The sequence below is a fragment of the Xenia sp. Carnegie-2017 genome, unplaced genomic scaffold, assembly GCF_021976095.1.
Source record: "Xenia sp. Carnegie-2017 unplaced genomic scaffold, XeniaSp_v1 HiC_scaffold_16, whole genome shotgun sequence".
Taxonomy (NCBI): Eukaryota; Metazoa; Cnidaria; class Anthozoa; order Malacalcyonacea; family Xeniidae; genus Xenia; species Xenia sp. Carnegie-2017.
This window is the reverse complement of record NW_025813469.1, coordinates 5681931-5696697: the sequence shown is the minus strand read 5'-3', so window position 1 is coordinate 5696697 and position 14767 is coordinate 5681931. Positions and strand designations below refer to the sequence as shown.

The window sequence follows — 14767 nt, the reverse complement described above, 5'->3', positions numbered from 1 at the left end:
ATATTTTCAGTTTTGATTTGAAAAAAATGAAACAACGATATTTACCACAGTTTCTAAGAATGATGAGCAAAAGCATTTGAGCAAAAAAGAAGGGGTAAACACTAAAAAAGCGACGAAGCTGGCTTTGAACATATTTACAGCATATTTAAACGAGAAGAATATGAAAAAACATTTTGTTTCAGCGACAATTAGCGATGGTTTGAAAATGTTTTACCTTTATCAGTTTTAATAATAATTCAGTTAGTTGAGGTGAATAATAAAACAATTATTGAATTCGTTTTGCGCATGATATCAAAAATTACTCAGACATCGGTCAATGTCATCCACCTCAGCTTCACTTCGGCAAATAACATTGACTTCGGTTTAAATAATTCTTGATTTCATGCTCAACCTAATCCAATAATTGCTTAATATCTTAACTAGGAAACAAAGGAACATGAATTCTCTTATTTACATATCACAAAAACTTCAATGACTTCAAAAGTAATCATGCAAACAATAATGTGAAAAAGAAAGTAAATTACAGTTTTAGGAAGTCTTTTATTTAAAATAAATAAACAGTTTCGTAAAGGGGTACTTGGACGGATATCTGTAAATTTTTGAAAAATCCTTCATACTTAGTACAAAGTGTCAATGACAGTTATATACATATGCAATTATTTGCGCAAAAAGACGTCGTGTAACGATAAAAGAAAACAAAATATAAGGAACAAAGATGTGGTTACTGTGGACAATATATTTTACATAATATATTTTACATGCACGAACTAATGTTGTGACAGACTTTGTACGTGTGTAAATGTGTTTATTGAGTCTACTCCAATTTAGCGTTGATCCCAAACAAAAACATCTCAATAATCGACTGAAAATATACATTACATCTCGATACACGTAAAAATAAATATATATAGCTACACTGTTAACTGATTGCTTTGAAGTGATTATCATCCATTGTTGTGTAGACAAGACCAACATCCTGCAAAGTCACCAATATATCACTAAGAAACAAAATGGACAAGATATACATAAGCATCGAGATCTAGAGATAATATATATTATATGAAAACTTATGAAAATCGTTGGTATGTGACGGTACATGTCAGGACTTGATAAAACACTATAATTCAATCAGTAAACTTCACAAATATCTCCTGCGAGAACTTTGGCTCAAAAGCTAATGAAACCAAGCGCTCCCCATCAAAGTTAGTGGTTACCTCATTATAGTCCGTCCATTTTCTATTGATATTTTAACTGTACATAATGCAAGTCATAAAGTGTAGTTTGCTTTGTAGATTCCAAATCTAAGTTTTATTACATAAAAATTTCCTGCCATGTAAAAAAATATTTCGTGCGAGTAATTTCGTGCAACTCATGGTAGAGGAGCTTCCAGCGTTGATGAATGTAATCAATAAAAAAGTAGCTAGCAATTAATTTCACTGTATTGGTGAATACAGCATCATTATTCATTTCTTTATTAATAATATACATGAAAAAATTTCTCAATTCTGATTGGTTAAGAGCATTGCAATTTTTCCTAAATACCAGTGCAAAAATGCAAAACACCGGTGCAAAAAAGCCAAACACCAGTGCAAAAAAGCGAAGCACCAGTGCTGATTTATCTTCAAAACTACTATTGATTTCTCAGTCAAAAAGGAAGTAATATAAGAGCCAATCAAAATAAAACATTTCAAAGGCGGGAAAGTTACATTATTGTAAACAAACAATTACAATAGCTGGTGTAAGTTTTAAGTAGATTTTCTTTGGCGAACGAGTTGGAAGTTCACCGTTTTAAAGATGTTTCTGGATACAAATATGAATACTGCTAAAAGTAGATACCGTGTTCTAGCGGTGTGTGTGGAAGCTATGGTTTTGTGAAAAGCAATATCCGACGGAATTGAAATATACGAGCCGGTCGATATTAATAACTAGCCAGCTGAAACGTACGTACGTAATTTAAAAATTAACAGAATTGAAAAATTTTTTCATGTATATTATTAATATGTAATAGCATGGTTTCTATGTATATTATTAAGCCCTTACTAACCGAGCGCGAGGTCTTTACGGAGAAATATCTGACTGAGGTCTTTTTTTACAGACCGAGACCGTAGGGCGAAGTTTGTACAAAAAGACAGAGGTACGATATTTCTCCGTAAAGACCGAGAAAGCGAGGTTATTAAAAGGCTTATTTTGTGGCATTAATTTATCTGAAACGAAGCTTGCTTTCTTTCTCGTCCTTGCTGTTTTCTACGGGTAGGATTTCACTTTTCTAGTTTTTGTCCATAAAAAATAAATCGTTTCGCATTGTTTCGTCTGGATAGTTAAGCTGTTTTCCAAGTGTTTTTCCTTCGAATAACATTCGTAAATGGCTTTTTGTTTCGTTTGATTTACGTTTTGCTGTTTGCATTACGAAATTTGTTTACATTTGACAGTAAAATTACGCGTTTTAGACCGTGGTCGACTACGGGAAAAGAATGGACCTGCAAAAATGTTTCTCAGCCTATCAAAGCGCGCCATTTAGCCGGAAGTGACAGTTGCCATATAATTATAATAAGTAATAGCATGGTTTCTCGTACAATTTGGAAAACATGCCCCTCGTGAGTTTTTTAAAGACTTTAAATTTTGATAGTCTTTGAAGAACTTACTGGTGCATGTTTTTCCCAAATTGCACTCGAAACCATGCTATTACTTATACAAATGAACCATTGTTTTTCCGGTGATTGAATATAAAACAATTTACCTTTTTTAGAAGTTTTGGTAAAAGGAGGGACAAAAAATTCTCTATCCACAAAAAACAGACTAATAAACTGAATGTTTCATACTGTCGTTACTTAACTTGGTGTATTTAAAAAAATCAAAAGAAAATTATTGTTCGCCAGCGTAGCATGTACACATACATTATCCAGATATCTTCATTGGCGAATAAAGCAATGACCTAGAACCCATGCAATCTACTAGATACATGACTCGTCGAAATTCTTTAGTTGCAAGCATTGAACTAAAATATATGGAAGGCTACCTGTAATAGAAAATCCTAATAATTTTTTCAAACCAAAAATTTACACGCGTGTCTGGAGGTCAATTTACGTGTATCACGCGAAGCTACACGTTACGCGAGATTTGTTAAAGAAACATGTTTTTACCGAAGACTTTTTTCTGATTTCGCTCAAAGAATAAACATAGAAAAATATTGTGGCATTAAGGGTGATGGGGCTTGATCTTTATTCAGTCAATTATGATACTTTCTATGGAATACGTATTTTGAAATGGAAAATGTCATCGTTGGAAACGATGAAAGACAATGACAACGTTCATTTTATACACATCGGAAACATTGCATTAAGTATGAGTTTCTCCTGGAATACTTCGGGATTTGTATGTAAACCTATTTACAGAAACCATTAGTTTTGTAAAAATGATGTTCGAAATAAGGTAGCATGTTTGTATATTTTGCATAAGGCTAAATTAACTGAAGTAATTAAAGGCGAAAAATTATTAGATACATAAAATAAACCCTTTGGGATGATTTCCATTGTTGGTGCATAAATTCATCTAACATGTGATGAGTATAATTTAATTTATCTTTTAAATCCAAATCTCGTGTAAGTTCGTACTAAAAACTATATATTTCTCTAAATTTGTACGTCGAACTACTAATATTGGTTTTGGATAAAAATGAATTTCCAAAACTGATATTTGTTTAAAATTTTACTTGCTTTTTTATGATTTATAAAGTTCGTAAAAATCTTGTGCATAATAGTGGCTCCTTTGCAACAAAAACGTTTTAGTTTTTAATCAACTTACTTCTTGTTATGCTTTCGGACATAAGAGAACAAATAACTCTAGCAAAATGCCTTCTTGTTATGGTTGGCTATGGCTCCTTTACAAAAATTTAATTGTCAAAAAATTGTGAATGCTTGATGTTAAGTTTCATTTAAAAAATTTCGTTTGCCAAGTAAAAACAAAAAAGGATTTGTGTTTTGTTTTCGGAGCTTCGTAGAACGTATTTTTTTGCGTTCGCAACTATTGGTTGTGTGTTTAAATTGCGTGGAAAGACTGGGCCCTACTGGCTTCAAACTATCGACTGGGGTAGCCTTCAATCTATTTAGTTCAATGGATCATGCAAAGATTAAAAACATGAACTTCCACTCACCGACATCGACTTTCCGTGACATTTAATATTTTGGAAACTTCATTTAAGGGAGCACCGTGTTCTCTCATATCAAACTGTGCAACGGCCTGATACGCCTTAAATTAAACGCAACGAAAATCTTTATACTTAACCAGTAAAATCTTTTATTTATATATGAAGGCAATTGAATTTGTCGAGGAGAACAAAATATTATAGAGTTCTGGCACCGGAATTGGAAGGGAATAACTGGGAATAACATGGACAGATTTTATTATATTTCTACAGAGGTGGTGAAAACACTTTTAGGAGTAGAGCTGTTAAAGGAAGTGACAAAAGACAAAGCATGGGTCTAGAATTTAGGACGGTCTGGTAGTGCTGCCAACGAGTAGAAACATCGCCCGGAAAACTGCACTTCAACTGTAAAGCCGATTTGTTTTGATAAAAATTGCGTGGTGGTGGGGTGGAGAAAATGTTTCTTAGAATGGTGAACAATTTACTTAGGTGTATAAAATCTGACGTTTGGGATGTAGAACCTCACCGCACCCTCCACAAAATTCGTAGGTAGGAAATCAACCAACGCAAACAGAAAAGTTCCCCATTCCAAATTAGTTAATGAGATGATAGTATCGTCAACATACCTTCGCTTCAATCTCCGGTCTTTCACTTAGTTCGCTCGGTAAGTCGTTGTTCTTGATCATTTCCACGGATATGCCACTACTACCTGGTTTCGGGTTGTTTCCACTTTTCCTCTAAACAAAACACCAACAACATGTAAATATTTGCAACTCCAATACCAAAATTCTACCGCTGCCCAATGGCCACCAACACACGCATTGTACCAGCACAGAATAGATATCTTAAAAGAAGGTCCACTCATGTCGGAACCTCTTATGTTGGTGTCCCCACTTTTCTGAAGCAAATTCTAAGCAGACACGCCTTCCAGCAAGATATTTCCGCTAGATCGCAATAGAAAATATAGATGTTTTTACAAATATATCGTTTTGCACTACAAAAGCTTGGACCTTATCTTCTTCGCAAAATAATAAATCTATGTGAAAATTTCGGCAAACTTTTGCTTTAAACTTGAATTATTAACAAAATAGCATTGTCGTGCAATACTACGGATTCTATATTTGTTTTGTGAAAGTATCTTGCTGGGAAGCCACGCATGCGTAGTGAAAAAATATGCCACGATTTTAGCAGAGTGGGTCTTTTGTTAGATGTCTATTCTCTGGTACCACAATATACCAGTAAAAATTTTACGCTGACCCCCCTCCCCTCCGTAAGCAAAACGGCATCCTCCCAGAGAAATCGTCGATGGTGACATACCCTTTTCAAGTAGACATGCATGTTCATGACTTCATATAAATGAAACACAATTTCTGAGAAATTAACTACGGTCCACATGTGGAAGGCTATGATATGTCGTGGTGCGTTTTCAGGATTTCTCACCATGCCATAGACCCCCATGTATCTTCCCTACAATGAAAATAAGATGAAGAAATTGTCCTTTTATCTTTTTTCGTATGAAAAGCAGGACTTCTATAGTCAAGTAATCATGATGAAAATTGAGCAGTTTTAAATACTACGCTTTCCATGGGTCGTCACTAGAACGTTAGTGTGTGTGTGGGTGATTTATTCATATATTCAGTTAGCCCTGACTGGTTTCGTTTGAAAACAATTCACTGAAGGAATTAAGAATTGTAAATTCAAAAGAAATCAATTGGGCACAACTAAATATACGAATAAACACCTCAATCCCCAACCCTCGCCCGACACCCAGTTAACGTTCTCGTGACTGCTCTTATCAAAACTGATGGCGAACAGAGTAAAATCGAACATGAAATCATTCCTGATGAGTACACTACACTAAAATTGGCAAAGACTCCATTATGAAGATAAAAAAACGCTATATCAAAATAATAAACTGACGACCTAAGCGTTCAAAATTACCTAAGCGTGTCTTCAGGCTCATCCTCTGGCGATTCCTAAAATAAGTGCACTTTTAGTAGCTTAACATTCTGGCGCGTCACGATCAGGGGTCTGTGGAGCATTTAATTTCCCACTAAGCACAACTAAAGTAAGAAAGCATGGCAAACATTGAATAAAATAAAACAATGTATTTCAATGTATGGAGAGCAAATAAGCGAGTTTTAGCTTTATGACTTCTCTTCGAATTTTCCGACATTAATCATTTAGCACACGAGTTATTTTTGGCAATAAAGGTTTGTCGAGTCAAGTGCTTTTTAAAAAACTTGTCAAAGAAAACTAGCACATATTGTGTTTGTTTGCATATTTTCATGATTGAACAGTTCGGACAAATTTATCATTTGTTAACATTTACTAAAATTTATTCATTCAGACTTGGCTAATTTAAGTATTTGAGCCTAATTGTTTCGGCAACATTTCAGATTATCATTCCATTCATTTTGCCCATCGCCCCAATATTTCGTCAAGAGACCGCCACTGCACCAAAGCTTAGTCATATTCTCGTATAACTTTTATTACTTGGGCTACCAAAGTAAATGTAAACATTAATCAAAATCTTTCTTCGATCGTTTTACGCGTGAGTGTCATTTATAACAGGTGTAATGAAACATTATTTATTTAGATAATATATTGCCACATGTGAGATTTCATTGCCGTAGATTTCGCTGTGCTATTTGACAAATATTATAATACGCAAATGCCTACAATATGAACGCCAGTACACAATTACCTGATGATCCACCCATTTTGTCACCTTTATCTGTCCACCCGTGTGATCTTGTATAGCGAAATTTGAATACAGGGGTTTTGCCACAACTTTCACAATCATTCCAATTATAATAACCTAAAAAATAACATATTTTCAAGTTTATCATGAGCATGAACTCGATAAAATACTTGGTGATGCAACCTATATACTAAGCTTCCAAATTTTGTAAGCCATCAAGATCTTACATACATAATAAAGCAAGACCCTACGGCAAGCATGGCTCAAAATAACAGCTAAATTGTGTTCCAAAAGATAAATGGTCAACCTTATATTAGCCCAATCAAAGTGTTTGATATTTCAAGCACAACAAATGTTGCTTCACCTTGGCTCAGACTCACCATAGTAATCTTAAAAAGGATGTAAAAAATACAGTTGCTATGAAAATGACCGAAGGGGTAAAAAATTGGCCAGTTAACAAACGTCCTCATAAAGTATTTTCCACTCATTATCTCTAGACCAACCATCATGTTAAGCCCTGAGTTGCCCGATGTCTTTTCCATACCAGGTTAAAAGTATCGGATATGGAAATTAACAAGTTCATTGTCTATTAACACTTGCGCAGTATATTATAAGCAAGAAATGATATGTTACAAGATCTTTCTTAATAGTAAGTTTGTCTTTTTGTGGCGACATACTCTGACTGTCATGATTAAATGGTATTGCACATACGTATAATATTTCTGTCTACCTGATGAATGTGAACACCATCAATAACTAAACCATCAACACCAATGTCATACTCTGCATTAAATATGGCAGCCACAGTAACTGGAACTGCTCCTGTCTTTTCCTCTCGCTAAACAAAATATTCATTAAAAATCTGCTCTTAAAACAATTTATCTGAAATCTTACAAGTCACCAGCTCAAACAATCAGCAAATGACCAACCGTTGAGATTGTAAACAAGAATTTGAGGTTGCACCATGTATTAGAGTTATTGAAGTGTTATTAGCAAAATCATATGTTTCTTCAGATTTAGGGCTGTTCACACTAAATCTGTAGAAACATTTTGCTGTTTGAAAACACTATTGTCCCCTCCAGAAGCATCAATTGTGTGTTACTTTGGGGCATTCATGTATTCTGCAATGCCTGACTATATGTAATTTCTTTTGAAAACAAGTTCACTTTCAAAAAAATAAGCCTGCATAGCAAAATACATGAATATGCCTCCCCTCGATTAATGTTCCATTGATGCCTATGTCCACACTAGTTAGTTTCGTGAAAGCACTAAGAGTTATATGCACAGTGCATCTTAAAAAAATGAAACACACAGATTTATGCATGACTATGGAACTAGTTTGCCTTATAAATTAAACAGCATTTTCATGAAATTCAAATTAGGTTAATGCATTTACAGGTGTTATTCCATTCTCAAGGGAGATGATGGCCTGTCAATGCATGTAACTAGTTTGCCTTTTATCAAAACACTGCATAATGCATGCATAAAATCTTATATTTTCGAGACACAGTTTATAATGTAACTTATGTTGTTATTGGTATAAACTACACTTGCAAGTATGCTAGAGAAGCCTTCCTTGTTTTGAAATGAGGAATTTAAATTCTGATAGAAAACCTAACTCTTTATTGTAACAAAAGCCTAAAATGGAAGTATACCTTTTCCTGTGACAAAGGTGATTCTCCAAATGTTTTCTCAAGGAAACCACCACCACCACCACCAGGACTGTTAAATGACATCTGTTAAAATTTAAGAGGTAAATTATTTAAGCATGTATTTTCATAAAAAAAATACGTCCATAAATCAATATATCAAGAGATTGGAAATGATGACCTTTCCTTTCAAAGCTCAAAAACTATAATCTAAAGGATTAGCAGATTTAAAAAGAATTTCCTTCTCCAAACAATTTACAGCAAAATCCCCTTGTTCTTTACTAATGCATTATTGTGTATCAACAAACAGGAAATTGAGTACAGCAAAAGGGAAGATTAACTGACAATTATTTGAGAGAAAATAAATCCTACAGTTCTACTGATAAAATCGAAGCAATTCAATTCATGCTAATCATAGGATACAACCATATTTATAGGCAATAACCATATTTATAGGATACAACCAAATTTATAGGCTATTCATAGAAAATAAGCATATTTACAGGTTATATAATAACCATACTCATAGGATATAACCATATTTATAAACTATAACCTTATTCATACGATATATGTAATCATACTCATTGGTTTGGAAAAACAATAGCACTCATATGACATTGATACATTCTCGTACATAGATACTCACATTCTCTCCAAATGTACTTCCTAGAAAGAAAAAAGCATGTAAAATATCATTTACATTTCATTTACATTTAATAAAACATTTCCTATCTGAGTCAGATATCTGAGTCCTATCTGAGTCCTTTTTTGTCTTCAACTGAATAAAGTACCTAACATCAACAGTAGAATCAAAGCAAATTCACACTACCATTGGGATACCAAAATTGTTAATTGGGGGAGGGCAAATTCATATATGTATGTCTTAATCCATTGAAAACAATGGATTTCAAAGGAAATTAATGCTGCAAAACATGAATATATGAATATGTGCCCCCCCCCCCTTCCCAATTAACATGTCTGCTATGCCACTGCACACTACTCCGATGTTTTCGTAGACAAACTTATTATTGTAATGGTCAAATGGCGACGAAAAGTATACTTCAAGTTTTACACTATTTTACGCATTCAAACAAATCTCTGGATGTGAATTTAAATCTACATCCTTCGTGCTCTGTAAACATACTATAAGACAAGTGCAAAACTTTACATTTTCCAATACATGATCTCAAGTAAGCAGACATGAAAATCCGCCTGAGATGATATAAAATAACTGAATAAGTATAAAATCTCTTCAATTATACTGAATTGCATGATACAATGTTGTGTGTGTTCAGAAAATTATAATTTCAACAAGAAATGTAAAACAAGCTATGAAGCATTGTACAAACGGATAAACCCTGGTGTTTATATCACATGCTATTCACAGCAACACATTGAGAATGAATACGTATTCTTGTAAACCTTGAATCATTGACAAGTACGAAATGAGCTGTTAAATATAGACATCAATTTAGTTCGTGCGCCATAGGTCTTAAAAAAGACCGTTGTAGGCCTATAGCCTCAATCAGACTCTTATATGGCAATTATTGAATAAATATAGATGAAAGCAATGTGTCTTTAAATCATATAACCGTTATGTGTTCGTCGACATGCATCGTAGTCAAAGAATTGAACACAGAATCCCGCAGTTACGAATATAAGGCATATTTCATACATAAAACATACCATCTGCTCTGAAGTTCATCTTTGAATGCTACTTTTTAACAAATTTTGTTAAAAATTCCAAGGTATATTACGACAAATATCTTCGTGTGTTCGTTGTCTTAATTCGCTTATTTACGTTAAACGCAAAAAAAATGGCGCGTAACTTATTGAACCAATGCCAATGGCGGGTAACTGTTACCACTGGTTACCAGCGATGGTTACTTATTACCATAAAAAATCTCGTGACTGGGTGATATAAAGTGGACGTCTGTTTTGTGGTGGTTGTTTCATTCTGCCAAATAAAGAAATTTCTTGTTTTTAAATAACCGTCTAACAGTTGGGAATATTTACATGAACTGGATCGCTGCGTGGGCAAAAGGAAGACCTTGAAAAACATCTTGTTAAAGCGATCTCCGGTTGACGTGCTAACAGTGGCGTAGCCAGCTCAATAATTGGAGGGTGGGGGTAACAATAGATTTAGAGGAGTTACAACCATGTTCTGCCGTATTAATGTCTTATAAAAGCACGTGCTTTTTGCGTATTTTACACATGTATAAATATTCCAACCCTCAACTATCAATCCTATCTACGACATTGCGTATTTGAGCCAATTTTGTAATAGAGGAAAATAAAACAAAATGTTTTCTTTTTTAATTTTGGAATTTGACCACTCTTCAGGAGGGAGGAGGCTCGTGGAAACTTTTCTGTTTTTGTAACCAATGACGTCATACTATATATCTGACACGATACAGACAACGGTTAAATGTAATCTATTGGTTAAATATTTCACTTGTCGCAACCTGGAAAAACAGGAAAAAAAATATAATGGGTCTTTAGTAAGGGCAATAAAAATAGCTGCTTCCTGCAATCGGTCCCATAGCAAATTAAGCACAATAAACAGCAATATTCAAGCATTGTTGCCTATAAGATTGCCTTATATACACTTGTTGTCACATGTAACAGAAAGCTTATAAAACCTGCGTGAAAGAGAACATACAATCAAACATTTTTTAAAGGTTTTTACTAGCCCTGTTTAAATCTCACATCTTTAAATGTTGCATCGTCCCAGGCCTCTATAATCTGAATGCGACGCCACAGAACCTGAGATTTCCAATCGCTAGCAAACAGTGCCTTTTTTAACTATATACCTTGGGCAATTGACCCCCCCCCGTAACGCCCAATCCTCCCCCGAAGTGCGAAGCAGTAACGCCAAAATCTGCCCCCTACAACTGGGGGATTTAGCAGTTTGTAGGTGGTAGGGAAACCTACAGGGAAAACTGTAAATTGTAGGGGGATTGTAGGGAGGAAAGAAAATCGTTTAAAAAAAAAATTATTTTTGCCCAAAATACTCTTTTCTTCCCGTGCTCTCACCATTTAGCAAGTGATTGCAACTAAATCTTTCTTTTGGCACAATTTGTGACCATATATGAAAATAGAAGATCAGCAACTTAGCATAAACTCATTTGCGCAATCTGCATGTCATTACTTCCTACGCCAAATTCTAACGTTGTCATCTAGATGTTCTCAGTTTTCGATAAACATTTTTTGTATGCATTTTTTGAAACAGACTAAAAAATTCAATGGTCTGACTTGAGGTAGGTATATAATAGGGAGTATGTTGCTGTGTAAGGGTAAAGTAGGAGAAATCGAGGAACATCATAGTAGGGGGAAGTAGAGGGAAAATAAAGTTTTGGTAGGTGAAATGTGCATACACAGAATGGCAACACAGATGAATATAGAAAGCCGTATTATTGAGACTATACGAAATGGAGAGAAGAGAAAATATGTTTCTGATAAAAGTAATAAAAGCAAAATTAAGTGCCAAAAGTTGACAAGCTATTTTTTGTGGTTCCTAAATCTACGGATACAAAAGCAGTGACTGCAGTTGATGCCGATGAGAAACTGACAGGTGAAGATAATGAAGAGGTTCAGAGTGAATCTTGTCCATCTCAAGCAAGTGAGGAATCAGCTACAGGCAGTTTATAGCGAGAAAATTGGCTCCCGTAAACAACAGCTTGTTAAATGCAAAATCTGTTCGCAATTTGAAGAACAAGCGAAAAAGAGATCAAGGCATGGAATTGTGTACATAGCACATGGAGTAAGATGCGATTCGGAAGGCAAACTCAAAAACATCATCGATCATTTGCATAGTGAAATACATCAGGCATATTTGGATGCAAAAGAAGTACAAAGAATTGTGGGATAGTCAGGACCTAAATCATCCCTTGATAAGAGTTTTGAAAAGGCACGAACAGACAACAGTAGAAAACCTAATGAAACTTGCAATTTACCTTTACAATGATAGTAAACTACTAACCTCATCAGCATGATCATGGCCTGGAAGAGCACTTGCCACAGCATATGCTGACCAGCTTATTTCATCTCTGAAAGAAAATGGGTTGCAGAGTCCATTCATTCCATTTAATTGAACCCAGCTCAGCAGATTTGCACTGCAAAGATCCAAACATTTACAAAGAAATGCTTACCATTATTACAGAGCTCGAGAAAGTGAAACGGAAAAATAAAGTAAATATAGCTATTAAAATTTCCACCCAAATTGATGGATCTGTAGATACCATGCAGCATGAAAACTAGTTCTTGTTTCTAAAGTACATTTCTCCCGATGACCCATTACAAATTAAGACAAAGTTTGTGATAAAATAATCCAAAGCTTTGCTTTATACAAAGAAGGTTTATTTAACAGTATCAACTTAACACAAAGCAGGCACGTGTAGAAAGAGCGCCATATATAAAGTAAGAACAGGAAAGTTATAGATTACGGAACACGTGATTACATGACGTAACTATTATATTCTAACACTCCCACTTAATAGTTACATATTGTTCCAGTGTTCTTTAACAAGATTGAACGTTCAATAAATTTCTGAGTTTTTGGAATTGATCTTTAGATAATCCTTTAGTCATTATATCGGCTATCATATCCTTTGATGGACAATAGCAAACTTTTACTTCTTTAGATAATATTCGTTCGCGAACAAAATGGTAAGCAACATCGATATGTTTAGTTCTGTTATGGAACTTTGGATTTCGTGCGATTTCGATGGCACCTTGATTGTCTTCGTGAACAGTAGTGGGCGACATTGGTTTAGATCCCAAGTCAGACAACAATCGTCGTAACCAGATTACCTCTTGGGTAGCTTGGCTTAGGGCAACGTATTCAGCTTCTGTTGTCGATCTGGCGACGGTACTTTGTTTCTTGCTAGACCAGCTAATCGTTGAGTTAGCTAACTTAAAAACATATCCTGAGGTTGATCGACGATCATCCAAATTACCGGCGTAATCAGCATCCGAGTACCCATGTAATTCATCATTTTTATCACAACTGAATTTCAAACCATAACTCATTGTCCCTTTTATGTACCTCAAAACTCGCTTCACTCCTTGAAAATGAGTTTTGCTGGGATCTGATATAAACTGTGACAGGACTCCGATAGATGCAGCTATATCTGGCCTCGTGGCCGTGGAAACGTATGTCAAACAAACAATCATCTGCTGGTAAACGCTCTGATCGGATTGTTCCTCACCATCGCATCTCTTTTGAAATTTCTTCCCAGTTTCAATCGGTGTGTGGACTGGATTGCTATTTTCCATTCCAAACCGATTCAGGACACTTTCCAAGTATTTTTCCTGATTTATGAATATTTCCTTTGTCATTCGATCCCTTCTTATTGACATCCCGAGAACAAAGTGAATTTCTCCTTGATCCACCATTTCGAATCCTTTGCAAAGCCTTTTCTTCTCAGCATTCAGCATTTCGATGTCGTTAGAAACTAGGATTATGTCATCAACGTAGATTGCCAGTGTCACAAAACTAATGTGACCATGTTCCTTTCGTTCAGTCTTCGTGTATATGCAGCTGTCTGCACCACTCTTTCTGTATCCGTTTGAAACCAAGAAACTATCGAGGGTTTGGTTCCAACAACGTGCGGACTGCTTTAAACCATACAAACTTTTCTTGAGTTTACAGACATAATTGGGGTGTTCTTCGTCAGCAAAGCCTTCGGGTTGAGTCATGTAGATGTCATGATCAATTACTCCGTTTAAGAAAGCGGTCTTTACGTCCATTTGGTGTATCTCTAAATCATGCAAATTTGCCAAAGCGAGCAATGTCCTGATGCTGGAATACCTTGCTACAGGTGAGAAGACTTCTTCATAGTCAATACCATGTGTTTGGGAGTAGCCTTGTGCTACGAGTCTTGCCTTATATCGGTCGATATTGCCATTGGCGTCGCGCTTGACCTTCATCACCCATCTCGATCCAACTATATTGCCATCTTTCGGTGGCGGCACCAATTCCCATGTTTCATTCGTCAACAGAGAATTGTATTCTGCTTCCAATGCGAGTTTCCACTTTTCTTTGTTAGCACTTGCCATTGCTTCTTTTAGAGATTGGGGTTCATCATTTTCAGACGTCAACGAATTGGTCAGCAAACATTCATCTGGACGGAATCTAACGGGGGCTCTTCTCTGTCTGGTAGGACCAATGTCTTTTACCTGACGCATAAAATTTTCTTCGAAGGTATCTCCCACTGAAGGTATATTCTCTACTGGATCTTGCGTACCAGGATTTTCTGAATTGGCTTC

General features: G+C 35.3%; 1 protein-coding gene across 1 annotated transcript; it reads right to left on the bottom strand.

The window, feature by feature from the left end:
• Window positions 1–520: 520 nt before the first annotated feature.
• Window positions 521–10317, bottom strand: LOC124436579 (replication factor A protein 2-like). The gene is made up of 10 exons (XM_046986535.1): window positions 10184–10317; window positions 9144–9163; window positions 8501–8581; window positions 7576–7683; window positions 6849–6962; window positions 6083–6117; window positions 5459–5608; window positions 4768–4878; window positions 4151–4245; window positions 521–998 (listed from the first exon to the last, which is right to left on the bottom strand). The coding sequence occupies exons 1-7, from the start codon at window positions 10200–10202 to the stop codon at window positions 5578–5580; spliced, it is 408 nt and encodes a 135-aa protein (XP_046842491.1). The 5' UTR covers window positions 10203–10317; the 3' UTR covers window positions 521–998; window positions 4151–4245; window positions 4768–4878; window positions 5459–5577.
• Between the last annotated feature and the right edge of the window lie 4450 nt (window positions 10318–14767).